The sequence below is a fragment of the Gopherus flavomarginatus genome, chromosome 7 (assembly GCF_025201925.1).
Source record: "Gopherus flavomarginatus isolate rGopFla2 chromosome 7, rGopFla2.mat.asm, whole genome shotgun sequence".
Classification (NCBI taxonomy): Eukaryota; Metazoa; Chordata; order Testudines; family Testudinidae; genus Gopherus; species Gopherus flavomarginatus.
Genome location: NC_066623.1, coordinates 47348509 through 47374238, shown reverse-complemented (window position 1 = coordinate 47374238; position 25730 = coordinate 47348509). Strand labels below are relative to the sequence as shown.

The following is a 25730-nucleotide window of genomic DNA, read 5'->3' as shown; positions in this document are numbered from 1 at the left end:
AGGGACTGAGCTTTGCAGTGGTGGAGCGGATCATCAGCTGCCCGCTGTGAAGCACAGCCCCTGCCTGTGCCATTCTGTGCCGGTCTAGGCTTGCAGTTTGGGGAGGGGCAGTGTGGCCCCCTGTCCCCCAACTGCATCCGTGTAAAAAGTGGGTGGACATAGCTGGTTCTGGCGCCTTTGGCTGAAGGGAATAACTGAAACTACCCATCCATCATACTGAGTTATAAATAAGCTGTGTGAGCTCAGGAAATAGACTTGGGCATCCCTAGGGACAATTCAGTGGAGAGCATGCTCTGCTTTATGTGCAGTGGCAGTCAACAAACCAAACAAATTGTTAGGGTGCAAATGAAACTGGATGGAGCATAATATGGACAATATAGAGCAGCATTATAGAAATGAATGGGATGCCCTCGCATGGGATGCTGTGTGAAGTGCTGCTCATCCCCCTCAAAAGTGACATCACAGGATCAGAGCAGGGCGGCGAGAGAGACTGGGATTGTTGCTGTAGAGAGGGGATGGATCAATGAAGACCTGATAAAAGTGGCCTAGAGAAGGTACTGGAGAGTGTTCTCCTAGTCTCATAGCATAATGTGACATTCAGTGAAAAGAAAAGGTGGCAAATTCAAATCTGATACAGTCAACATGACCACACAGTGCACCGACGTGCTGGTGGTACTCTCACAAATACTGAGGCAGGAGCTTCTCAAGGCCCAGCAAGGCATTTGCTGTTTATCACAAGAGGATCTGAAGTTGTAACAGCAAGTACTATCTGATTAAAAGGGTTTTAGCCCACAAAAGCTTATGCCCAAATAAATTTGTTAGTCTCTAACGTGTCACAAGTATTCCTCGTTCCTCTTGCTTGAGTCATCCACTAACTAGTGGAACAAATCATCGCACTTCTGCCTGTTGTGGGGCTTCTTGCACTTTCCCAAGCAGCATCTAGTGCAAGCTCCTGCCAGATACAGGATACTGGGCTGAGCTAGATGGACATAGTATCTGATGCCAACTGGCCACTCTTGTGTTCCACTCTCTAGTGTTTGCTGGTTTCACCCAAGCGTGCAGCTTTGCAAAGGGCTGTAATTATTAGTGTATACCCCAAAGGGCCCTGCTCTTCCTGTTACCGAGCCCAGCCTCATTTGCAAGCCCCTGGATCTCTTTCCCCACACTGGGAATGCTCACTCCCCACCTGAACCTCTCCACATTCACCCTCTTGTCTCTCTCCAGCAAAGAGCTTGCAAAGGAAAAGCACTGCTCCACATCGAAGCTAGAACGTGGAAAAACAACTTACCTTGGCAGGCAGGCATCTTGTCTGACCAGTGCCCATCAGGCTGGCACTGCACCCTGCTCGTCCCATTGAGGAAGTAGCCCTGAGTGCAGCGGAAGCGACACACTGACCCATAGCTGAAGGATCCCAGAGGGTGGGAGCAATTCATAAGAATTGGCTCTAGGCCCCTCAGCTTGGGGCATCTCGTGACTGGAATAAAGAAAAGAAATGATGAAATGTTCAGACTAGGGCTGTCGATTAATCAGTTAACTCATGCGATTAACTCAAAAAAAATTAATTGTGATTAATCGCAGTTTTAATCGCATTGTTAAACAATAGAATATTGATTTCATTTACAGCACAGAATACAAAGTATATAGTGCTCACTTTATATTATTTTTATTACAAATATTTTCACTATAAAAGTGATAAATGAAAGAAACAGTATTTTTCAGTTCAGCTCATACAAATATCATAATGCAATATCTTTGTTGTGAAAGTGTAACTTATAAGTGTAGTTTTTTTTGTTACATAACTGCACTCAAAAAGAAAACAACATAAAACTTTAGAGCCTACAAGTCCACTCAATCTCCTACTTCTTGTTCAGCCAATCGCTCAGACAAACAAGTTTGTTTACATTTATGGGAGATAAAGCTGCCCGCTTCTTATTTACAATGTCACCTGAAAGTGAGAACAGGCATTCCCAAAGCACTTTTGTAGCTGGCATTGCAAGGTATTTACATTCCAGATATGCTGGACATTCATATGCCCCTTCATGTTTTAGCCACCATTCCAGATCACATGCTTCCATGCTGATGACGATCATTAAAAAATAATGCATTAATTAAATTTGAGACTGAACACCTTGGGAGAAAGTTGTATGTCTCCTGCTCTGTTTTACCCACATTCTGCCATATATTTTATGTTAGAGCTGTCTCGGATAATGACCCAGCACATGTTGTTCGTTTTAAGAACACTTTCACAGCAGATTTAACAAAATGCAAAGACGGTACCAATGTGAGATTTCTAAAGATAGCTACAGCACTTGACCCAAGGTTTAAGAATATGAAGTGACTTCCAAAATCTGAGAGGGACAAGGTGTGGCGCATGCATGTGGAAGTCTTAAAAGAGCAACACTCCAATGCATAAACTACAGAACTCAGGGGGGTTGCTCAGTGGTTTGAGCATTGGCCTGCTAAACCTAGGGTTGTGAGTTCAATTCTTGAGGTCCCTTCCAACCCTAATGATTTATGATTCTATGAAAAAAGAAATCCAGTCTTCTCCTGGTGGCATCTGATTCAGATGATGAAAATGAACATGCCTCAGTTTGCACTGCTTTAGATCATTATCAGGCAGAACCCATCATCAGCAGGGACATAGGATATATGAATCTTTAGCACATCTGGCACATAAATATCTTGCAACACTGGCTACAACAGTGCCATGCTGTGATATTGTAAACAAGAACCAGGCAGCATTATCTGTTGCACATGTAAACAAACTTGTTTGGCTGAACAAGAAGTAGGACTGAGTGGATTTGTAGGCTCTAAAGTTTGACATTGTTTTATTTTTGAATGCAATTATTTTTTGTGCATAATGCTACATTTGTAAGTTCAACTTTCATGATAAAAGATTGCACTCCAGTACTGGTGTTAAGTGAATTGAAAAATACTATTTCTTTTATTTTTACAGTGCACATATTTATAATAAAAAATAAATATAAAGTGCGCACTGTGCACTTTGTATTCTCTGTTGAGATTGAAATCAATATATTTGAAAATGTGGAAAACACCCAAAAATTTTTAAATAAATAGTATTCTATTATTGTTTAACAGTGCAATTAATCGAGTGATTACTTGCAATTAATTTTTTTTAATTGTTTTACTGCCCTAGTTCAGACCCATCTCACAAAGCTCAGCCTTAAATATTGCAGTACACAATGCAGCCATTGCCAACCTGGGAAGACATCCTATCATCAGTACACCCTCGTGGGGCATGGAGTGCAGCAGGAATGGATGAATGAAAAGCTCAGAGGAAGTGGGTCACTGATAGTTCTCACTATGTAATTGGGAGTATGCAGTGTATACCTCCTGCTAGGAAACTGTAACTAGAGACATTGACTAAGCACCTCTTAAAGTCTGTCTGCATTGCAATCAGAAGTGTGACTGGAGCATGCGTAGATCAAGCTGCAGCCCAAGCCTAGAAGTCTACACAGAAATCAAATAACCCTGAATCCTGAGCTCCGCAAGCCCAAGTTGACTGACACAGGCCAGGCGCAGGTATCTAGTTGCTGTATAAACATTCCCATTGAGCTCAATCAAAGCCAACTCAGGTATGCTGCAATCCCACCTCTGATTGCAGTATAGACATACTCTTTGTGTGGAACATTGCTGGTCTTGAACACCAGCCTGCAGCTACAGGAGCAGTGTGCTTCCTCCCCAGGGAGCAGCTCGGACAGCTGTGCTACCCCTGGTTACAGAAAGTAAGTGCAACTGTCACAAGGCCTAGAGAGCTCTAGACTAAATCATAATAATGGAGAAAGGGGACCCTTGCCTTGAGCCTCTAGTTATCTTAGCAGTAGGTGAGACTGAAGATCCTGTGGTATGGAAGTCTGTGGATTACGACAGAGTTTGGAACCTTTTAATACAATTCATACCAACCCCATTTTGCCTATGATAGCTACATTCAGCACTGGCAACTACTTTGCAGGCACACATTAACAGCCATGTCTGAGGCCTGTTCAGAGCTGCGTTACAAGATGAGCTGGATAATTATAGGCCTGTCAATCTGACTGTAGCGAGTCCGTGTGGCTCCCCTCCTGCCCAGGAGGGGGAGCGCCCAGCCAGAAGCTGGAGTGGACGGGGCTAAGGAGCAGTGAGCCCGCACCTCAGAGGGTCAGGCAACGACCCAGAAGTACAAAAGCAGGCCATCAGAGCTCAGTCAGGCCCCAGCTGCCGGAGGGAGCAGACGTGCTGCTGGGAGCTCGAGACTGGGAGCCCTCGAGGATCCAGGACACCCGCCCCGACTGGCCGGAGCTTCCCCAAGCCCGCTACCCGGGGGAACTGCCAGAGCTTCCCTGTGCCTACTACCCGGAGGAACTGCCAGAGCTTCCCCGTGCCTACTACCTGGAGGAGCCGCTGGAGCCTCCCCGGCCTTGCTGTTACCCGGAGGAACCACTGGACCAAGCCAGCCCGGACTTCCCTGAGGAACTGTCGGACCTGCCGCCCAGCCCTGGCCGTGAGGAGCCCATGCTGCTGGACTTCCCGGGGGGCGACCCCATGGACCAGGTAGGCCCTGAAGGGGAGGTTGGAAGTAGCCTGGGGGCAGCCAACTCCGGTCAGGCTGCAACCATATCCGAGCCTATGTCAGTGTGTTGTTGGCAGGATCCCCACTGACGCAGCAGCAGACCGTCTGCCGCTGTTAGGGCCCCGGGCTGGGATGCAGTGAAGTGGGTGGGCCTGCATCCCCCCCTGCCACCCCACTTACGGGTGGCAGTCTCCCCCTCTCCCCAGTGCGCAGGCCTACGGGCCTGGTCTTATAGACTGAGTGCTTTGCTCAGCCCTGAGCCAAAAGGGCCTGAGTTTTGTGATTCTGCGTTTGGTGCCCCACCCAAAGTTAGGGCTGGGCCCCTTTAGACTGTATTGCTGCTCAGCCCTGAACCAGAGGGCTTGAGTCTCTTAAGCTTTGTGAGGCCACGTCCAGACTAGGTATTAAAATCGATTTTAGATACGCAACTTCAGCTACGGGAATAACGTAGCTGAAGTCGAATTTCTAAAATCAAGGTACTCACCAGTCTGGACGGCGCGGCATCGATGTCCGCGGCTCTCCGTGTCGATTCCGGAACTCCGTTCGGATTGATGGAGTTCCGGAATCGATGTAAGCGCGCTCGGGGATCGATACACCGCGTCCAGACTAGACGCGATATATCGATCCCCAAGCAATCGATTTTAACCCGCCGATGCCGCGGGTTAGTCTGGATGTGGGCTGACTCTGCGTTTGGTGCCCCGCCCAAACTTAGGGCTGGGCCCCGTTAGACTGTATTGTTGCTCAGCCCTGAAGCAGAGGGCCTGAGCCCCTTTTGACTGTATTGGAGCTTTGCCCCGAACCCAGGGACCCCGGCCCTGTGACTTTGTGTTTGTCACCCCAGGACCGAAGCCAGGGGGCCTGCACAGCCGGAGAACATGTAGCAAGCTGCTGTGGCTCCCCTCCGCCCCTTGGAGAGGGTCGAGCCCCGGTCACACACCTTCACACTGACACTGATACAAGGAAACATAATGGAGCAGCTGATACAGGGCTCGATTAATAAAGAATTAAAAGAAGGTAATATAATTAATGCCAATTAACATAGGTTTATGGAAAATATATCAAACTAACAATATCTTTGTTTGTTTGATGAGAGTAAAGGTTTTGTTGATAAAGGCAATAGTGTTGATGTAATACATATATACTGTAATACACATACTCTGTAGTACACTGTAAGATGTCTGTCTTTTTACCGCACAACATTTTGGGTAAAAAACTAGACCAATATAAAATTATGGCACACATTAAACAGATTAAAAGCTGGCCAATTGATAGGTCTCAAAATGTAATTGTAAACAGGATTCCTCATTGAGTGGGTATTTCTAGTGGGGTCCTTCAGGGATCCATTCTTGGCTCAACATAAAATCATTACTGATAAATTCTTCAGGTGACACAACAATGTGGGGAGTGGTAAATAATGAGGATAGGTCATTGATACAGAGCCATCTGGATCTGTTGGTCAGCTGGGTGCAAGAAAACAATGTGCATTTGAAAACAGCTAAGTGGAGAATCATAGAGCCATAGAATCACAGGGTTAGAAGGGACCACAAGGGTCATCTAGTCTAACCCCCTGCAAGATGCAGGATTTGTTGTGGCTAAGCCATCTGGCCTCCTTTTGAAAACCTCCAGTGAAGAAGCTTCTACAACCTCCCGAGGCAGTCTGTTCCACTGTTCTGACAGTTAGGAAGTTTTTCCTGAGATTTAATCTGATCTATTATTACATTCAGGAACAAATCATGTAGACTGTACTTACAGGACTGGGGACTCTATCCTAGGAAACAATGACTCTGACAAGAATTGGGGGGGTCATGGGGATAATCAGCTGAATATGAGCTCCCAATGTAACACTGTGGCCAAAAGAGCTAGCGTGATCCTTGGATACATAATAAGGGGAACCCCGAAGAGGAGCAGAGAAGTTATTTTACCTCTATTTTTGGCACTGGTGTGACCATTACTGGAATTCTGTGTCAGATTCTAGTGTCCGGAATTCAAGAAGGATGTTGATAAATTGGAAAAGGTTCAGAGAAGAGCCATGAGAATGATTAAAGGATTAGAAAACCTGCCTTATAGTGACAAACTCACAGAGTTCAATCTATTTATCTTAACAAAAAGAAGTTTAAGGGGTGGATTGATCAGTCTATAAGTACCCACATGGGCAATTCTGATGGGGGGTATAAACCCCTCACTGGCCAGGGGTGGGTTAAGTAACAGTTAAGGGCTAAGGAAGCCCTGCCCCATGCCCTTGCCGAGCATGCTCAGCCTGGAGGCAGGGTTTAAAAGCCAGCCAGGCAGCTCAGTCTGGGGCTGGCAAGCCAGGTTGTAGGCCATGCCCTAGGAGCTCCCAGGCAGGACCAGAGTTGACCCAGCATTGAGCAGGGAAGACATAGCACCCAGCGGCCAAAATGAGGGCTGGAAGCCCAGAAGGAGAAGTCTACCAGAGATGAGTGGCAACTGGATGGGATGCAGATGGGAGCAGGAAGTGACCAAGGAAGCTGACTGGAGGCTGACAGCATAGGGGGAAAGGTGAGCAGCTGAACCAGTCTCTCAGGTCCATGGGCTGGAACCCTGTAGAGTACACTGGGCCTGGGTTCCCCTACTCCCATTTGAGCTGTGACTAGTAGGCGGGACTTCTGCCACATCTGCACCATTGCCATTGACTGTTGCCACTTGGTGAGACTATCGCCACATTTGAACTATTGCCATTGGGCAGGACTGCCTCCAACAGGACCAAAGCCACGGCAGGACTGCTGCCATACTTGAACTGTAGCCCTTAGGTGAGACTGCTGCCATATTTGAACTATAGCCACTAGTCAGGAGGCCCTGCATGACCCCTCTGGCCCCAGTAACAGTAACAGCAAGTTCTGGGCAGCATCTAACATTAAAATGGGCCAGGATTTTGGATAGTTCTAGTGCCTTAAAAACAATAAGCCTGATTTTTTTTTTTCAGTTTGAAGGCAAAAAGAAAGAACTTGCTTCTCTCTCTGAAAGCTTTCAATCTATGTTTCAAGAAGAAATAGGACTTTTAGTCAGGTAAAAGACATGAGAAGTTGACACCCTATAGCTAGGAAAAATGTGGAATTCACAGCTATTCACCTACAAATGAGGAGGAAAACTGACAGCAAAGAGATCTCTGCAACTCAGCCAAGGACCCCCAATGTTGGGTAAAACACCAAACAGTACATAATACCAAACACATGAGTGAATATATAAATGCTCACATGCCTAGGAGATGGGAAAGAACTAATGGGCCACATTTAGTCCAGGCCTGGAGACAAGGGCAAGATTGTTCCTTACCCCGCTTTTTACTGCCTAGTTTTAAGTATGCCCAGTGATGGGACATTCACAAATTTCTTTGGGGGACAATTCCACTGTGTGATAAATCCCACTGCCAGGAAGCCTTGCAAATATTGACCCTAAATTTGCCTTGTTTGATTTCCTCTTTGTACACTTAATTATAATGCCTTGGTGTCACGGAGTGTCGGGGAGTCAGAGCCCTGCACCCTCCCTTCCTGCAATTCACTGTAACTCTCAGCCAGCCAGTAAAACAGAAGGTTTATTAGATGACAGGAACACAGTCCCAAGCAGGGCTTGTAGGTACAGCCAGGACCCCTCAGCCAGGTCCCTCTGGGGGCAAGGAGCTTAGACCCCAGACTTGGGATTCCCTGCCTCTTCCCAACCAACCCAAAACTGAAAACCTCCCTCCAGCCGACTCACTCACCTCCCCCTGGCTCTTCCTCTCCCTTTGTCCAGTTTCCTGGGAAAAAGTGTCACCTGGCCCCACCCCCCTCCTGGCTCAGGTTACGGGCTCAGGTATCATCCCTCAAATAAAGTCATCCCCTGCTCTCCCATCCCCAATGCAGACAGTCCCAGTGAAACTAGATGACATTCCCAGGTCAATTTGCCCCACTCCCCTACTGCGTCACACTTGGGCCAGCTTGTTGGTGATGTGTTACTATAGTCCTGGCCTCCACAATGTAGACAGCAGGAAGACAAATTGTTCACCCACCACTAAGGATGGGGAACTGGCTGCTTGTGGCCAGAATGGAAGAAAGAGTGAGGTTAGCTGTGGCCAACCTGTCACATGGAAGGAAGTAGATTTTCTTGTAGCCCAACTGTTTAAGTCGAACTCCTGACTATAAAGATTAGGGAGAATTGTTCTTTCTGTGAATGACTGATTGTTGGCCTGAGTTGCCAAGTCTGTACCAGCTTTTGATGCATGGTGACATACCAGAACTGCATGCCTCTGTTCTAGTGAATCCCCTCTTTCTTCACTGGGAAGCTGCAGTTCGTCCAGTTCAAATAACCTCCACTGCAGCTTTAAACAGAGAGGCGGGTCTAGAAAAAGTGAAAAGGAGGAAATTCTAGGGAATGAAGTCCCTGAAGTAATGATGGCACCTACAGAGGCTCTTTGAACACACCTGTGTGTGACAGATATGCCCTGCAAAGCTCAGAAGTATATAGATAATTGGGAAGCCAATTGTTTCAATTAAGGGGATTTCCAAACTAAGAGGTGACATATTTGTAACGGAAATGGCTCTCAGTGCTTATGAAATTGATTTATCTTACTAATGAAGGAAAGGTAACAACATAGAAATAGACCCGACCAAAGGCAGAGTTGAGATGTAATTGAGCTAGAGGAAATTTCTGAGAACTCTTGGGATATGAGCAGCCTGAAGAGAGCAGTTAACTTTGAGGAATGTTTACAAGGTATGGAACAGAGCACTGAAGTGGTTTAGCTTTGCTCGCCTAGCACTAGCAGAGCTCTTTAAAACAGAAACAAAGTGGCATCAATTTCTGCGGATTGTAATGACCTCATGTCCCCACAGGACCACCACTTAATCACCTCCAGACCAAACAATTGATCAACAGTGTTGCCATTGACTATCATCAGGTTTAAGTCAGTTCCCTGAGAAACATCCCAATTAAGATTTGCCAGTTAAACTGACTGCAGTTGAAGCAACTATTGAGCAGTCACAATGCTGTCTAATAAGTGGCCAACAAGTGGAAGGTAAGACAAATCGTGTGTGCCTCAAGGAGGTTCAGCTGACATAGCTGGAGACAAAGCAGCCAGCCACTACCCATCTGTGGCATAATACAGTGTATCATGCTCACAGAAACAGTCCTGCCTTTTATCTTTCTGCATCTGCAGGGTGCTACAGGGCAATACTGTGGCAGTCCAATCTGCAATACTATATGTTATACCTAACTGCATCTTCTGATCCCTAATCTGAACTAGGATCAAGCTAGCATCTCATGTTTTGAACTCAGTCCATCCCTGTGATACCAGAGAAATTCTTAAGAGTCCATATTGTATTCCTGGCCTCCATTTTAAAGTAGCAAGAGTCACTCCACCATTAGGTGAAAGCTGAAGGGCACATGACAACATAGCATTAAAAACCAGACTGCCAGGAAAAGGTAGTAAACAGATCATAACACTGTGAGGTGAATAGAATGTAGGCTAAAGGTCAGCTGAGGTAAACAAGATAGAATTGACAGGAAAACCAAAGTAAGGGAAAGGTCAGCATATCATAACTCTGAGGTAAATAATGTTTGGAATGCTTGAAATGTTGGCATGTGTTCAAGAATGTTTGGAATGTTAGTGAAAATGTGCAGTAAAGATGTGATAGAAAGATATTATCAAAAGTGTCTGGAAAGCTCTGACAGGACAGTATAAAAGTCAGTGTGTCAGTGGGCAACCAAGGGTTAGGAACTGAGAGGCGCAGAGAACTGAGGTGTTTGTGGAGAGTACGTACTGAGGAGAGTCAAATGGTTGGACGATCGAGCTAACAGAGGAACAGCAGCAGTAGCAGTGACTAAGCAGCAGCAGCAGAGGGAGTCCTGCCACTGAACTGAAGTTAGCAGACACAGTAAGCCTGTCAATTATAGTTTAGTTATAGTATAACACAGAGTAATATAATATGTGTTAGGCTATGTCTATACCAGCACATTTGTTGGTAAAGCTTTTGCCAGTCAGGGGTGTGAAAAAAACACACCCCTGACCAACATATGTAACACTGACAGAAGCACCAGTGTAGACAGCGCTGTCAGCGGGAGACACTCTTTCACTGACTTAGCTACCACTGCTCTTTGAGGGTGGTTTAACTGTGCTGACAGGAGAGTTCTTTCCCATTGGCATAGAGCAGCAACACAGGACACTTACAATGATGCAGCTGCAGCAATACAGATTTGCTGCTGTAAGGTCTCTGGTGTAGACATAGATTTAGTGTGCATAAGTATATGCCTGGGTTAGTAAAGATGTCTGTATGTGTGCTGATTGTGAAAGGAATTTATATGTGTAAAACTTAATACACTTGAGAACTGCTGTCAGCAATCTTTGAGAGACTGCCCATCTGTCACAGAGTGCAGCCACTTAGAATCATTTCAAATGGTGAGACAATATGTTTTGAGACGCTCTTTAACTTTTTATAAGGTATTTGTGCTTTAGATTATTATTGGAGTAGGGATTGTTATTTGCCGCAATAAAAAGGTGCTTTGTTTTCGAAACAATACCGCTTGTGTCAATTATCTGTCGGAAGGCTGTATCCCTGTTCTCCGTGGGTAACAAGTCTGAGCTGTTCTGGGGAGTTTTTAAAACAGGGAACAACTGGCAAATCCAAGGTATTTCCTTAGCCATTCTGGAGACTCATATCTTAGGAGAACAGATTTGTTAGTAGGTGGGCTGTTTTGAGGGAACCTCTGGTAAATCTGGGAGGGGCCAATAGGTGAGCTATTCTGGGGGGTCCCTAAATCTATTTTTGGGGTAATACCTGTTGCTCCTTCCCTCACTTCTCAGGACAGATCAGCTATTAAGGCAGCAAGTTCAACCCCTGTGAGGGAGGAAGCAACCTCCACACTAGTCTCAATGCTGATGCAGGAGTGGGGATAATGGTCTCTTTGCAGAGGTGTAACTGACAACTCTAGATGCCAAGGAGGAGGATCAGGCCCAGTGTCTATGTTGCTAATCTTGGAATAGTAAATCAATGTAATAAATAGTGACACTATGCAATATGTACACCATTGTGTTTAAGGCATTTCAGTGGATCCAGATTAGATGAAACTGAGCTTTCAAGATACATTTGATTTTTTTCTTCTCGTCCCCTCCTTATGTTGCGTGCAGTGACAGGGGCAGAATTAAGGTTGCTTGGGTGCCTTAACTGTGCATTTCTTACCTTAACAATGGTAGACTTCTTTTGAGTTTACCCTTAACTCTGAATATCATTACACCGCTGCCCTGGGTCTAAGGATCCCGTCCTCTGGCTCCCAACCCAGAATAGATTTCCTCTCCAGAACTAGCAATAAAGATCTGGGCTTCTATGGGGAAAGGGCACCTGGTATCACACCAGCTCCAGACTATGCACCCTAATCACCCCAAAGACAATGTTGTGCCTCTGAGGGTCATATACTCCAGCCTCTCCGATCCATTCTGCACAAACCCCGTCTTGCAGAAGAAGATGCAGGTTGAGTTATACGTGAAGTCTCCATGTCAGTGAGAGCAGTTTAATTGGCCCATCTCTGGGACAACCAGAACTGGGCACTTTACATCTGGAAAAGTAAAGCTCAAGTCTTTAACGAAAAAGTTTGGATGTGTCAGGGTTGGTTGTTGGGGGTGAAGTGCCAGGGGAATGGGCTGATGGATAATGAAGTGCCAAGGATACATGGGTGCATGAGGGTGGGTGCTAGGGGCATAGGGTGCCAGATGGATGGGCTGAAAGAGGCGTGGGTCACTTGAACTGCAATGTGAGGTGGATGGGGTCAGAGGCTTCTCCAACTATAGGCAAGCTAGGCAGCTGCCTAAGGCAGCCGATTTGGCCTGGCTGCCCCTCCAGGGCAGGAGGGGGAAGTTGGGGGTGACCTGGCCAAATTAGAATGGCATTGTGACCCTGCACACCCGGTTTCAGTGTCATTCACTAAAATTTAGCCCAGGTGCCCTCTGCTCCCTGACATGACAGAGGCACAGCCAAGCCAAATCTGCTGCCCTAGCCCTATGAGAAGGGGGTGACACACTGAAGTTTTTCTTAGTTGGCAGATTGTCTTGAGCAGCTTCAGGTTGAAGTGCTCTGGCCAGGGGCATACGGGGCCAAGTAAAATGGCATGCCAGAGAGAGGTGCAACCAGATTGGGTGTTAGAGAATGGGGTGCAGGTGAGCAGCATGCCAGGAATATAGACTAGTGGATCATGAAGGTAGGATATCATGTGTGTCTTAAGAGGTAAGGTGCTGGAGGGGGATAAGTTGTGTTGCCAGGGATTACATCCAATTTGCACACACTTTGCACTAGTGTAAATGGCTGCCCAAGGGGCAAAGCAATGGTGACCATATCCATTGTCTCCCAATTACAAAACTTTCTCCCAGTGAAGCTTTATATTGCACAGCTGCCCCAGATCAAAAGGTCCAGGCCCCTGGCTCCCAACCCATTGTACACAATAGCTCTCTTCCCTAGACATGGCAAAGAAATGGTCCCCTATAGAAAGTCACCTTGGATCACCCAGCTCAGCAATGTACATTCCAAACACCCCACAGTTAATACTGTGCCTCTACCTTCACAGCGCGGGGTTTGCCCTCTCCATTGTCCCAGGGCTGTGCACTCCAGTGTCTCCGATCCATTCAACACAAAGCCCGTCTCGCAGGAGAAAGCACAGGTGGAGTTATATGTGAAGTCTCCATGCCAATTAGTGCAGTTTAATCGACCCCTGCCCGGGGAATCCAGCACTGGGCACTTGACAGCTGGAATAGCAAAGCAGAACTGTATAAGGGGATAGGTCCACTGGTACTGGAGGGTGAAGTGACAAGGGAATCAGCCAATGAGGGGGTGAAAGTGCCATGGGTGTGTCAGTGTATGAGCGTGAGTGCAGGCGATATGGAGTTCTGGGTGATGTGGTGCCAGAGGCATCATGTGCTGAGTGGTGCAATGCTGGGGATTTCAGACCACTGGGATGCCATGCCAAGGGAACTGGGTGGTGGGTGGTGAAATGTTATGTGGAATGAGGAGCTGGGGTGTTAGCACATCTGGGGTATTAGATGCCATCATGAGTTCAATGGCTACGTGCCAGAGGTGTGGTGCCAGAGGGGTGAGCTGTCTGGAGGGGTGGTACAAGGGACATGGACTGATGGTTATTGAATTGCCAGGTTAGTTGGGTGCCATGAGGCAGGTGGCTGGTTTTGTCTGGGGGAAGGTGACGGGAAGAGAAGGCAGGGGACAGTAGTGGCAGGGGTTGTGGGGCATTCACTTGGCACTGGTGTAAAAGGCTGCAGAAGGAGCAGGGCCGTAGCAAATCAGGCCCATTGTCTCCCTTTTAGACAACTTTATCTCAGTGAAGTTTTATATTGCACAGCTGCCCCAGAACAAAAGGTCCAGGTCCCTGGCTTCCAAACCATTGTACACAATAGCTCTCTTCCCTAGTGCTGGCAAAGAAATGGGCTTCTATGGAAAGTAACCTGGGATCACAACAGCTCAGCAACGTACATTCCGCACCCCCCACAGTTAATGCTGTGCCTCTACCTTCACAGCGCGGGGTTTGCCCTCTCCATTGTCCCAGGGCTGTGCACTCCAGTGTCTCCAATCCATTCAGCACAAAGCCCGTCTCGCAGGAGAAGGTGCAGGTGGAGTTATACGTGAAGTCTCCATGCCAATTAGTGCAGTTTAATCGACCCCTGCCTGGGGAATCCAGCACTGGGCACTTGACAGCTGGAATAGCAAAGCAGAACTGTATAAGGGGATAGGTCCACTGGTGCTGGAGGGTGAAGTGACAAGGGAATCAGCCAATGAGGGGGTGAAAGTGCCATGGGTGTGTCAGTGTATGAGCGTGAGTGCCGGCAGTACGGAGTTCTGGGTGATGTGGTGCCAGAGGCATCATGTGCTGAGTGGTGCAGTGCTGGGGATTTCAGACCATTGGGATGCCGTGCCAAGGGACCTGGGTGGTGGGTGGTGAAATGTTATGTGGAATGAGGAGCTGGGGTGTTAGCACATCTGGGGTATTAGATGCCATCATGAGTTCAATGGCTACGTGCCAGAGGTGTGGTGCCAGAGAGGTGAGCTGTCTGGAGTGGTGGTACAAGGGACATGGACTGATGGTTATTGAATTGCCAGGTTAGTTGGGTGCCATGAGGCAGGTGGCTGGTTTTGTCTGGGGGAAGGTGACGGGAAGAGAAGGCAGGGGACAGTAGTGGCAGGGGTTGTGGGGCATTCACTTGGCACTGGTGTAAAAGGCTGCAGAAGGAGCAGGGCAATAGCATATCAGGCCCATTGTCTCCCTTTTACACAACTTTATCTCAGTGAAGTTTTATATTGCACAGCTGCCCCAGAACAAAAGGTCCAGGTCCCTGGCTTCCAAACCGTTGTACCAATAGCTCTCTTCCCTAGTGCTGGCAAAGAAATGGGCTTCTATGGAAAGTAACCTGGGATCACAACAGCTCAGCAATGTACATTCCACAGGCCCTACAGTTAATACTGTGCCTCTACCTTCACAGCGCGGGGTTTGCCCTCTCCATTGTCCCAGGGCTGTGCACTCCAGTGTCTCCGATCCATTTAGCACAAACCCCGTCTCGCAGGAGAAGGTGCAGGTGGAGTTATACGTGAAGTCTCCATGCCAGTGAGTGCAGTTTAATCGGCCTCTGCCAGGGGCAGCCAAACCTGGGCATGTAACAGCTGAAATACCAAAGCAGAACAGTACGGATTACTCCACGATGCCTGCAGCAGCCCACAGCACTGGAAATCCTGGCCTTAGCTTACACTATCACAGCGGTTACAGAGTTTCCTGTTAGTGTTCACAGGGGCTCTAAATCCTGGGTTTAAGATTTCCTTGATTTGCTTTTCAGTTTCTTTAAATTCATACTTTCTAAGGCCAACTCAGTGTAATTCTCCCCAGAACCTCCTTCCATGTTAGCAGAAGCAGCTTCCCAAGCCAGTCCTTCAGCATATAGCCTGTACCATACCTTCACAGCGCGGGGTTTGCCCTGTCCATTGTCCCAGGGCCGTGCACTCCAGCTTCTCCGATCCATTCAGCACAAAGCCCATCTCGCAGGAGAAGGCACAGGTGGAATTATACGTGAAGTCTCCATGCCAATGAGTGCAGTTTAATTGGCCTCTGTCCGGGGAATCCAGCACTGGGCACTTGACAGCTGGAATAGCAAAGCAGAACTGTATAAGAGGTTAGGTCCATTGGTGCTGGAGGGTGAAGTGACAAGGGAATCAGCCAATGAGGGGGTGAAAGTGCCATGGATGTGTCATAGTATCATAGAATCATAGAATATCAGGGACCTCAGGAGGTCATCTAGTCCAACCCTCTGCTCAAAACAGGACCAATCACCAACTAAATCATCCCAGCCAGGGCTTTGTCAAGTCTGACCTTAAAAATCTCTAAGGAAGGAGATTCCACCACCTCCCTAGTTAACCCATTTTTCCACATATTTCTTGTAGTGTGGGGCCAAAAACTGGACACAGTATTCCAGATGAGGCCTCACCAATGCTGAATTTTCAGTGTCATCGTATGAGGGCGAGTGCTGGGGGTATGCAGTTCTGGGTGATGTGGTGCCAGAGGGATCATGTGCTGGGTTGTGCAAGGCTGGGGATTTCAGACCATTGGAGGTGCATGCCAAGGGAACTGGGTGCTGGTTGGTGAAATGCTATATGGAATGAGGAGCTGGGGTGTTAGCACCACTGGGGGATGAGATGCCATCATGAGTTCAATGGCTATGTGCCAGAGACGTGGTGCCAGAGGGACGAGCTGCCTGTAGGGGGGCACCAGGCACAGGGACTGATGGTTATTGAATTGCTGGGTTAGTGGGGTGCCATGAGGCAGGTGGCTGGTTGTGTCTGGGGGAAAGTGATGGGAAGAGAAGTAAAGGGACAGTAGTGTCAGGGGTTGTGGGGCATTTACTTGGCACTTGAGTAAAAGCCTGCCCAAGGAGCAGGGCAATAACAAATCAGGCCTATTGTCTCCCATTTACACAACTTTCTCTCAATGAAGCTTTACATTGCACAGCTGCCCCAGATCAAACCAGGCCCCTGGCTCCCAACCCATTGTACACAATAGCTCTCTTCCCTACACCTGGCAAAGAAATGGTCCCCTATAGAAAGTCACCTTGGATTACCCCAGCTCAGCAATGTACATTCCAGACACCCCACAGTTAACGCTGTGCCTCTACCTTCACAGTGTGGAGTTTGCCCTCTCCATTGTCCCAAGGCTGTGCACTCCAGTGTCTCCGATCCATTCAGCACAAAGCCCGTCTCGCAGGAGAAGGTGCAGGTGGAGTTATACGTGAAGTCTCCGTGCCAATTAGTGCAGTTTAATCGACCCCTGCCCGGGGAATCCAGCACTGGGCACTTGACAGCTGGAATAGCAAAGCAGAACTGTATAAGGGGATAGGTCCACTGGTACTGGAGGGTGAAGTGACAAGGGAATCAGCCAATGAGGGGGTGAAAGTGCCATGGGTGTGTCAGTGTATGAGCGTGAGTGCCGGCAGTACGGAGTTCTGGGTGATGTGGTGCCAGAGGCATCATGTGCTGAGTGGTGCAATGCTGGGGATTTCAGACCATTGGGATGGCGTGCCAAGGGAACTGGGTGGTGGGTGGTGAAATGTAATGTGGAATGAGGAGCTGAGGTGTTAGCACATCTGGGGTATTAGATGCCATCATGAGTTCAATGGCTACGTGCCAGAGATGTGGTGCCAGAGGGGTGAGCTGTCTGGAGGGGTGGTACAAGGGACATGGACTGATGGTTATTGAATTGCCAGGTTAGTTGGGTGCCATGAGGCAGGTGGCTGGTTTTGTCTGGGGGAAGGTGACGGGAAGAGAAGGCAGGGGACAGTAGTGGCAGGGGTTGTGGGGCATTCACTTGGCACTGGTGTAAAAGGCTGCAGAAGGAGCAGGGCCGTAGCAAATCAGGCCCATTGTCTCCCTTTTACACAACTTTATCTCAGTGAAGTTTTATATTGCACAGCTGCCCCAGAACAAAAGGTCCAGGTCCCTGGCTTCCAAACCGTTGTACCAATAGCTCTCTTCCCTAGTGCTGGCAAAGAAATGGGCTTCTATGGAAAGTAACCTGGGATCACAACAGCTCAGCAACGTACATTCCACACCCCCTACCGTTAATACTGTGCCTCTACCTTCACAGCGCGGGGTTTGCCCTCTCCATTGTCCTAGGGCTGTGCACTCCAGTGTCTCTGATCCATTTAGCACAAAGCCCGTCTCGCAGGAGAAGGTGCAGGTGGACTTATACGTGAAGTCTCCATGCCAGTGAGTGCAGTTTAATCGGCCTCTGCGAGAGGCAGCCAAACCTGGGCATGTAACAGCTGAAATACCAAAGCAGAACAGTATGGATTACTCCGTGATGCCTGCAGCAGCCCACAGCACTGGAAATCCTGGCCTTAGCTTACACTATCACAGCGGTTACAGAGTTTCCTGTTAGTGTTCACAGGGGCTCTAAATCCTGGGTTTAAGATTTCCTTGATTTGCTTTTCAGTTTCTTTAAATTCATACTTTCTAAGGCCAACTCAGTGTAATTCTCCCCAGAACCTCCTTCCATGTTAGCAGAAGCAGCTTCCCAAGCCAGTCCTGCAGCATATAGCCTGTACCATACCTTCACAGCGCGGGGTTTGCCCTGTCCATTGTCCCAGGGCTGTGCACTCCAGCTTCTCCGATCCATTCAGCACAAAGCCCGTCTCGCAGGAGAAGGTGCAGGTGGAGTTATACGTGAAGTCTCCATGCCAGTGAGTGCAGTTTAATCGGCCCCTGCCCGGGGAATCCAGCACTGGGCACTTGACAGCTGGAATAGCAAAGCAGAACTGTATAAGAGGTTTGGTCCATTGCTGCTGGTGGTTGAAGTGACAAGGAAATCAGCCTATGAGAGGGTGAAGTGCTATGGGTGTGTCAGTATATGAGCGTGAGTGCCGGGGATATGGAGTTCTGGGTGATGTGGTGCCAGAGGCATCATATGCTGGGTGGTGCAACGCTGGGGATTTCAGACCATTAGGGTGCCGTGCCAAGGAAATTGGGTGCTGGGTGGTGAAATGCTGTATGGAATGAGGAGCTGGCGTGTTAGCATCTCCAGGGAATGAGATGCCATCATGAGTTCAATGGCTAGATTCAAGAGATGTGGTGCCAGGGGTGAGCTGTCTGGAGGGGGAGTACCAAAGGACAGTGACTGATGGTTATTGAATTGCTGGGTTAGTGGGATGCCATGAGGCATGTGTCTGGTTTTGTCTTGGGGAAGATGACGGGAAGAGGAGCCAAGGGACAGTAGTGTCAAGGGTTGTGGGGCATTTCCTTAGCATTGATGTAAAAGGGTGCCCAAGGAGCAGGGCAATAGCAAATCAGGCCCATTGTCTCTCGTTTTACATTGCACAGCTGCCCCAGATCAAAAGGTCTAATCCCCTGGCTTCCAAATCATTGTACACAATAGCTCTCTTCCCTAGACCTGGCAAAGGAATGGGCTCCTAATGAAAGTCACCTGGAATCACCCAAGCTCAACAATTTACATTTCACACACCCCACAGTTAATGCTGTGCCTCTAACTTCACAGCGCGGGGTTTGTCCGGTCCACTGTCCCAAGGCTGTGCACTCCAGCATCTCCAATCCATTCAGCACAAACCCCATCTCACAGGAGAAGGTGTAGGTGGAGTTATATGTGAAGTCTCCATGCCAGTGAGTGCAGTTTAATCTGCCCCTGTCTGAAGAAGCCAGCACTGGGCACTTGACAGCTGGAATATTAATGGAAAGTATACCCAGGAATAGATTGATCAGTTTAAATGATAAGGATATTAAGCAAATAATTTCAGAAGAATCCAATATAAAATGTAATCCTTTTCACATCCCTGGGTTACAATAATATGACTCAGGCTTATTTACTGAGGTTACATGTTCAATTCAGCCCACATAAGACGTCTCCACCAAACTAATGAACTTCTAATGAACACTGAATTTACTATCCCAAATGGCAGTTAGCCAAGACAAATATCCCCCTTTTTGACTTATTGAGACACTAAAGCAAATTTGCTTTTGTCCTTTAGGCAAAAATGGTGTGCAGTCTCAGTTCCCGACCTAGTAGGTAAGACACTGTTTCCTACTCCTGTAGGAGCTTGCCTCAGTAACTACTGTGGCTATCAAGATATTGACCTTGCTACTGTAATTGCTAGAGATGGGTTGGTACAGGTACTCTGAAAACCTCCATTAGTCTCTACGGCATCTGAACAGCTCACAGCACTGGAAATCCTGACCTTAGATTATATTATCACAGCAGCTATGTAGTTTCCTGTGAGTGTTCACAAGTGCTCTAAATCCTGCATTTAACATTTACTTGATTTGCTTTTCAGTTCTGTAAGCTCAGACATTCTAAGGCCTCAGTGCTTCCTACCATGTAAGCAGAAGCAGCTTCCCAAGCCAGTCCTGCAGTGTATAGCCTGTACTGTACCTTCACAGTGCGGGGGATGCCCTGTCCATTGTCCCAGGGCCGTACACTCCAGTGTCTCCGATCCATTCCGCACAAACCCCATCTCACAAGAGAAGGCACAGGTGGAGTTATATGTGAAGTCTCCATGCCAGTGAGAGCAGTTTAATCGGCCTCTGCCCAGGGAATCCAGCACTGGACACTTGACAACTGGAATAGCAAAGCAGAACTTTATAAGGAAAAATCTGGAGGTGGCAAGTATGGTCCTTTGTTGCTGTGAGGTGAAGTGCGAGGGGATTAGCTAATGGGTGTGTGTGTGAAGTGCCATGAGAGCATGGGTACATGAGGTTAGGTATTGGGGGCAAAGGGTGCTGAGGGATGTGATGCCAGAGGCATCATGCTCCACATAACATTCCCATAAGCAAACTAGGGAAATGTATACTAGATTTAATTTCTAGAAGGTGGGTACACAACTTCTTGAAAAAAACCACACTCAGAGAGTAGTTACAATGGTTTGTGTCAAACTGGGAGGGCGTATCTAGTGGAGTGCCACAGGAATCAGTCCTGGGTTCAGTACTATTCAATATTTTCATTAACGACTTGGAGAATAGAGTGGAGACGATGCTTATAAAATTTGCAGATGACACCAAGCTAGGAGAGAGTGCAAGCACTTTAGAGGACAGAAGTAGAATTCAGAACTACCTTGTCAAATTGGAGAACTGTTCTCACATCAACAAGATGAAATTCAGTAAAGACAAGAGCAAAGTACTTCACTTAGGAAAGAAAATTGAAATTCATAACTACAAAATGGGGAATAAGTGGTCTGGTGGTAGCATTGCTGAAAAGGGATTTTAGTGGATCACAAATTGAATATGAATCAACAATATGATGTAGCTGCAAAAAAGGCTAATATTATTCTGGGGTGTACTAACAAGTGTGTTATATGTGAGATATGGGAAGATAAATGTCCCGCTCTACTCTGCACTGCTGAGGCCTCAGAAGGACTACTGTGGGCTGTTTTGGGTGCCACACTTTAAGAAAGATGTAGACAAACTGGAGAGTCCAGAGAAAAGCAACACAAATTATGAAATGTTTAGAAAACCTGGCCTCTGAGAAAAGGTTAAAAAAACTGGGCATATTTAGTCTTGAGAAAAGAAGAGGGGGTATCTAATAATGGTCTTCAATTGTGTTCAGGGTTGTTATAAAGAAGACAGTGATCAATTGTTCTCCATGTCCACTGAAGATAGGAAAATAAGTAATGGGCTTAATCTGCAGCAAGAGCAATTTAGGTTAGATGTTAGGGAAAATTTTTTAACAGGATAGTTAAACTCTGAAACAGGTTACCAAGAGAGTTTGTGGAATCCCCGTCACTGGAGATTTTAAAGAATAGGTTGGATAAACACTTATCGGGGTGGTCTAGGTTTACTTGGTCCTGCCTCAGTGCTGGGGGCTGTACTTGAAGACCTCTTGAGGTCATAGATTCATAGATTCTAGGGTCAGAAGGGACCAATGTGATCATCTAGTCCGACCCCCTGCACAAAGCAGGCCACAGAACCCTACCCATCCACTTCTGTAACAAACCCCCAACCTATGTCTGAGTTACTGAAGTCTTCAAATTGTGGTTTGAAGACCTCAAGCTGCAGAGAATCCACCAGCAAGTGACCCATGCCCCACACTGCAGGGGAAGACGAAAAACCTCTAGGGCCTCTGCCAATCTGTCCCGGAGGAAAATTCCTTCCCGACCCCAAATATGGCGAACAGCTAAACCCTGAGCATGTGGGCAAGACTCACCAGCCAGCACTCAGAAAAGAATTCTCTGCAGTAACTCAGATCCCATCCCATCCAACATCCCATCACCGACCACTGGGCATACTTATCTGCCGATAATCAAAGATCAGTTGCCAAAATTAGGCACTCCCATCATACCATCCCTTCCATAAACTTATCAAGCTTAATCTTAAAGTCAGATATATCTTTTGCCCCCACTAGTCCCCTTGGAAGGCTGTTCCAGAACTTCACTCCTCTAATGGTTAGAAACCTTCGTCTAATTTCAAGTCTAAACTTCCTAGTGTCCAGTTTATACCCATTCGTTCTTGTATCTACATTGGTACTAAGCTTAAATAATTCCTCTCCCTCCCTAATATTAATCCCTCTGATATATTTATAAAGAGCAAGCATATCCCCCCTCAGTCCTTCGTTTGGCTAGACTAAACAAGCCAAGCTCTTTGAGTCTCCTTTCGCTTCCAGCTCTACATTGCTATGTGTTAAGTGATGCAGTGCTGCGGTTTTCAGACCCTGGGGGTGGCACGTCTTGGGCGCTGGGTGGAAAAATGCTGTCTGGAATGAGATGCTGGAGTATTAATGCCTCAGGGGGATGAGGTGTCATCATGAGTTGAATGGCAAGATGCCAGGGGTGTAGTGCCAGAGGGCTAACTGTCTGGAGTGGGGGTACCAGCGACAGAGACTGATGGTTACTGAATAGCCAGGTGAGTAGGGTGCCAGGAGGCTGATGTCTGGTTGTGTTTGGGGGAAGGTGACAGGAAGAGGAGCCAGGAGACAGTAGTGCCAGGAGTTGTGGGGCAGCCATTTGGCACTGGTGTAAATAGCTGCCCAAGGGGCAGGGCAATGGCGACACAGCTTTGCATTGCACGTGTGCCCCATATCAAAGGATCTAGTCCCCTGGCTCCCAAGCCATCATACGCAATAGCTCTCCTCCCCAGAATGGGCAGAGATCTGGGCTCCTATGGAAAGGATGTCTCGTATCACACCAGCTCCACCATGTATTCTCTGCAAACCCCACAGTTAACGGTGTGTGTCTATCTTCACAGAGCGGGGGATGCCCTGTCCATTGTCCCAGGGCTGTGCACTCCAGTGTCTCTGATCCCTTCCGCACAAACCCCATCTCACAGGAGAAGGTGCAGGTAGAGTTATATGTGAAGTCTCCATGCCAGTGAGTGCAGTTTAATCGGCCCTTGCCCGGGGTGGCCAGTGCTGGGCACTTGACAGCTGCAGACAGTCAGAATACGAGCAAAGTAAGGACAGTCAATGTAAGGACCCACTCTCGCTCTTGGTGGGGTCCTCTGTACACAGCTTTCAGCCCTCACAGCAGACCCTTCCTCCCGCTCCCCAGTGGAAGTGGCAGAGCCAGGTTCAGGGATGGTGTCATGGGGGGTTGTGCAAAAGAGGGACGGTAACTGAGCCAACTGCATGAGAGCTGTTTGTTTTGTGGGAGCTATACTGGCATATTTGTGGGGAGCTAGGACAGGAATACCGATGGTTGATGTAAATTCTGTGATTCTTTGTCAAGGCCTGAGCCTTGAATACCAAAGCTTGCTGCAGAACAGTGTATGGCCACATGGCTTGACTAGTGGGAAATGATGCACAAGTTGGACTGAGGTGTGTTAGCAGAGCTGGGATTGGGAGATACCCAAGACCAGAATAGCAGGGAGTGAGGCAGGATGTAGATCAGGATTGAGGTGCTTTTGCAGAGGTGTGTAACTCTCTTGAATTGCAAGAGTCCAGTGCTCCAGTCCTCCTCCCCCATGTTGCCTGTCACAGACAATCAGTGAGCCTCAGTTACCTGTGAGGGGAACCACCAGGTGCAGCCATGATAGCATTAGTGGGGAGCAGTTATAATAATGTTCCCTTAAATTACCAGTAAACTGACCTTCCAGCAACCCCTTTCCAGGCCTGGCTTCCATTGCCACCCACTTGGACCGTGGCAACCAACCGTTCCCATCGATGGAGAAGTGCTGGCTCTGGGCTTCCAGGCAATGGCAATGAGGGGTACAGAGATAAACTCACTGCCTTCATTCTGTTATAAAAAGGCGATCAGCAGCGAACCAGCTGAGTGGCGAACAGCAGAGGCTAACAGAGGTTGTTTGCCTGGGGAGAACGCACTGAGGCTTTCATCTGATAGGCTTCTCTGAGTAGTTACTACAACAGCTGAGGAAGCTCTTAGAAGGAAGGAAATATGGATGGTGAGCGTTCAGCTGTTATCTGTACAGGATGTGCCATGTTTGCCTTTCTTCCACAGGACAGAAGTGACTGTCTGTACAAAGTGCAAGCTGGTCCCCATGTTGGAAGAGAAGTTTCGAGGTCTGGACAAACAAGTATCAACCCTGCGTTGCATAAGAGAAAATGAAGATTTCCTGGACAGACATCAGGATATGCTTCTATGGGCACAACATTCTGAAGCATCAGAGCAGGCTGAGCAGCAGGGACAGAAGGACAGTGAAGAAATTTGGCAGTATGTGACTTCCAGAAGAAGGAAGAAGAGCATTATAGGGAAGCCGCCTCTCCCCTGCAGCACCTCCTGCTGGTGACTCCTGAGAATTAGCTTGATTCAGTTCCAGAGCGCCCTCTGCAAGCCAGTGTTCTGCCTGTTCTCTGGCCCCCCCGTGTCCCTCCCTGGACCCGGTGCCTTTTTACAGGGGTGCTGCCCCCTGGCAGTAACCCCTCAGTCTTAGGGTCTCCCCTCCCCGGGAGACCCCCCACCCACTATCCCCACTTTGCCTCAGTATATGGCTACTACCAGTCATTGTCTAGCCCCCATGCCCTGGGGCAAACTGCAGTATCAGTCACTCATCACTGGCAAGGTTGAGTTTGTACCTGCTGCCTTTGCCTACCCCTGGGCTGCCCCCTGCAACCCCCAGTACCTGTTGGCCCAATGCTAGGCCGCAGCCTGGGGCTTTCCAGGCTGAAGCTCCCCAGCTCCTCTGCCTTTCCCCAGCCCTGCTTCACTCAGGTACCCTGCGTCCCGCTCCCTGCAGCCAGGCCCATCTCATTCTACAGCTAGAGAGAGACTGTTTGCTTCTGGCTTCCCTGGCCGCCTTATAGGGCCCTGTTGCTCAATTTGAGGCGTGGCCCCAGCTGCAGCCACTTCCCCCAATCAGCCCAGCCTAAAAGCTGTTTTCTCCAGCTACAGCCCCCTCCTAGGGGTGTTTTTACCCCTTCAGGGCAGGAGTGGGGGTCCACCCCGCTACAAGCGTCCATGTACCAGCAATGCAGATACAGGTGAGCAATCGTTTTCATGTTCTCTCCACAGGTACTAATGCAGAGAGTGGACTAGATGATACATCTGGGGGAAGGGAGCAGAAGGAGACTCCAGTGATTGAAAGGCATGAGATGCACTGTCCTAAGGATGGAGGTTCCATGACCACCACTCCCAAGAAAAGGAGGCGAGTAATGGTGGTCGGGGACTCCCTCGTCAGGGGGACTGACTCATCCGACCGGGAAAACCAAGAAGTGTGCTGCTTGCCAGGAGCTAGGATTCACGATGTGATGGAGAGACAGCCGAGATTAACCAAGCCCTCGGATCGCTACCCCTTCCTGCTTCTCCACGTGGGCACCAGTGATAATGCCAAGAATTACCTTGAGCAGATCACTTCAGACTACATGGCACTGGAAAGAAGGATAAAGGAGTTTGAGGCTCAAGTAGTGTTCTCTTCCATCCTCCCTGTGCTAGGAAAAAGCCCGAGTAGAGATGGTCGAATCGTGGAGGTCAACAAATGGCTACCCAGGTAGTGTCAGAGAGAAGGCTTTGGATTCTTTGACCATGGGATGGTGTTCCAAAAAGGAGGAGTGCTAGGTAGATATGGGCTCCACCTAACGAAGAGAGGGAAGAGCATCTTCACAAGCAGGCTGGCTAACCTAGTGAGGAGGGCTTTAAACTAGGTTCATCGGGGGAAGGAGACCAAAGCCCTGAGATAAGTGGGGAAATGGGATACCAGGAGGAAGCACGAGCAGGAGAGAGCAAGAGTAGAGGACTCCTGTCTCATAC

At 48.2% G+C, this 25730-nt stretch overlaps 1 protein-coding gene across 17 annotated transcripts in view; it reads right to left on the bottom strand.

Annotated features, from left to right (window-relative positions):
* LOC127055800 (P-selectin-like) overlaps positions 1–25730 on the bottom strand; it is a 77212-nt gene that overhangs the window by 25711 nt on the left and 25771 nt on the right. For 5 of the 17 annotated variants that reach the window (XM_050963172.1, XM_050963170.1, XM_050963171.1 and 2 more), the window contains exons 5-11: positions 18143–18328; positions 17670–17855; positions 15498–15683; positions 15025–15210; positions 14065–14250; positions 13104–13289; positions 1289–1474 (exon numbers count right to left, since the gene is read on the bottom strand). In XM_050963172.1, coding sequence (XP_050819129.1) covers positions 1289–1474; positions 13104–13289; positions 14065–14250; positions 15025–15210; positions 15498–15683; positions 17670–17855; positions 18143–18328 — 1302 coding nt within the window. Of the gene's footprint in view, positions 1–1288; positions 1475–13103; positions 13290–14064; positions 14251–15024; positions 15211–15497; positions 15684–16709; positions 16896–17669; positions 17856–18142; positions 18329–25730 lie in introns of all 17 variants that reach the window. The other 12 variants (XM_050963168.1, XM_050963178.1, XM_050963175.1 and 9 more) reach the window with 12 other exon arrangements.